Source organism: Montipora foliosa, chromosome 5, assembly GCF_036669935.1.
Source record: "Montipora foliosa isolate CH-2021 chromosome 5, ASM3666993v2, whole genome shotgun sequence".
Taxonomy (NCBI): domain Eukaryota; kingdom Metazoa; phylum Cnidaria; class Anthozoa; order Scleractinia; family Acroporidae; genus Montipora; species Montipora foliosa.
Genome location: NC_090873.1, coordinates 38544715 through 38547214, shown reverse-complemented (window position 1 = coordinate 38547214; position 2500 = coordinate 38544715). Strand labels below are relative to the sequence as shown.

General features: G+C 39.9%; 1 protein-coding gene across 1 annotated transcript in view; it reads left to right on the top strand.

Moving 5' to 3' along the window:
• LOC138004092 (uncharacterized) overlaps window positions 1–2500 on the top strand; it is an 888878-nt gene that overhangs the window by 867379 nt on the left and 18999 nt on the right. The window contains exon 17 of the mRNA XM_068850495.1: window positions 1895–2413. Within this exon, the coding sequence (XP_068706596.1) occupies window positions 1895–2413 (519 nt within the window). The remainder of the gene's footprint in view (window positions 1–1894; window positions 2414–2500) is intronic.

Genomic DNA, 2500 nt, shown 5'->3' with positions numbered 1-2500 from the left:
TTCAGCTCCGCAAATGTGATCTATTGCATCACATGCACATTTTGCAAAATGATGTAGAATGGATATTAATGAGATCTTCTAGGAGTTGACGCTCACATTGTCAGAATATTTGTTGTCTAGAATAAGATAAAAAGTAGGATGGTGCATTGAGGAGAGCACTAGCCTCCCACCAATGCGGTTGGAGGCTACCAATGTGGCCTGGTTTTGATTCCTAGACTCGGTGTCACACTTGGGTAGAGGTTGCAAGTTCTTTGCTCTGCTTCGAGAGGTTTTTTTTTTACTTCGGGTATTCCGGTTTTCCCCTCTCCTCAAAAACCATCTTATGATATGGTTTTAATTAACTTGGTTTGATTTGATTTCAGTATAGTGTCTCGGTCTAAATACAGTTGACACTGAGAGAAATGTATAACTGCAGGTTATAGCCGAATTTTTGTGTTGAGCAACGCGTTGCCTTGGCGGAGGCTGTATACCCAACATAATCTACATCGCACAGATCACATTTCAAATAATAAACAACACATTGCCGATTTACAACTGATGGCTTAATTTCTTTGCGTTTAAGACCTTGCGGCATTTCTTTTTTCTGACGAAAACCGGTTGTACTGTAAAACCAATTTTGTTACTAAGATCGCGTAATTGTTTCTGGACCGCATTGGCAGCCACTTGATCTTTAAATGGAAGACTACTTCTCACTATGCCACTATCATTGGTGTCTCTTACGGCCCTGTTTTAAGACAACAATAATAAAATTGACAGATTTTATTTAAAAATGGTGAATTTCATTTTCTAATATACAGAGGAGCCTCTCTAATACTGTCCCACGTGTAACGTTATTACATCTGTCTGGTGGATATTAACGAATGCAGAGCAGCGTCTTCGCCTTATCACGTCAAAGCTGAATGCCATAATAACAAAGGATCTTATAGTGTTTATGCAATGATGGACTTACAAGCGATGGAAAATTTTGTACCGATACGAGGTTAATCGATTAAAAAGGGTTATATTCAACAATATCTTTAATTTCCTGAATTTACGTTCTTGGATAATTTACATAAGAAAAGCAATGAGGCTTGTATCAAAGAAAGGTCAACGCCAGTATCGGTTTTATTCAAACGCCTGGCAACTGAGCACAGAGCTGTAGAACAGTCTATTTCATTCTTGGATTAAAGAGAAAAAAACGGTCGCCGTCCAGTAAGTGCGGCACGTTCTTCAGAACATCCTGTTGCGCAATCTGCAAAACAACACGGCGTAAAAGCGGTGCTACACGGGACTTGTTTACAAACTTAGAAAAAACTCCACTGAACCGTTGCCAACTACTATCGGCACCATATAAAGGACTTATTGACGAAACCAAGGGCAGACAAAAGACGACGGAGCTTTTCAGGACTGCATTTTCAGTACTCGCATTAAACTGAACAAAATAAAACATGAAAATATTAACTTGGAATTAGTTTTTAAAAGATAAAATTCGCTTTTGGAGCGTTTTAATCAAAACTACAAACAAGTTTACAACGCAAGAATCGGAAGAACAAATTTTTGCGTGATCTCAGGCATCGGTCTCCCGCAAGAGTTTGTATTTCTAGGATACAGGTTAATTGGAATGATGCACCTCCAAATGAACTTATGAAGCTACAATGGAGAAGTTACAGGGTAAAGGTTATTTAAATAACGTATGGTTTTTATTTTATTTTATAAAAAGCTACTAACACCGACATAATCATAGGGAACTCTCCTTGGGAAGCTTCACTGCATGCCAATAGGCAAAGCCCAATTGTACTGCCTGTTTGATTTTAGGCTTCTCTGCAACTGCTTAAGTTGCATAGTTCACTGTGATAATGAGGTTTAATTTCTAATCACTTGCTTAATTCGGTATTGCTCTGTCGTTGTTATGCAGCACTTAAGGCTGTCTTCACAAATCTTGGAGCAAAAGGAAGAATGGGTCCAAGTTCGCTTAATGGCTACTACAGTGGTCAGGATCACGATGGCCAGGTTACACTGGTCAGCGGTATACAACATTGGGTTGTTCCTTACACTGCTGCCTACAAAATAGAAGCAATAGGAGCTACAGGGGGGTACGATCAATACAATAATAGTCGTCAGTACCGAGGAAGAGGTGCCAGAATGAGAGGAATCTTTAGCTTGGTGAAAGGAGAAACAATCAAAATACTTGTTGGTCAAGAAGGCGGGATTAACAATGTTTCTACCACTGCCGGGGGTGGTGGTGGAACATATGTGGTAAGAGGAAGCAACACAACTTTGATTGTAGCTGGAGGAGGAGGAGGCATCGAAGCAATGAAATCAAGATATGCTGGATGTGACGCATCTACATCTACATCGGGGAGACCTGGGTACAAGTCATGGTCAGGAGGAAGTAGTGGACACGGTGCGACAATTGCTGACAACAATAATTCAGGTAACATTACTGTGCATTCTTTCAGTTTGTCAGTTAGCCATGTAAGATTATCTTAGATCAACAACAAAACTTTGTTTCGATCGTGTC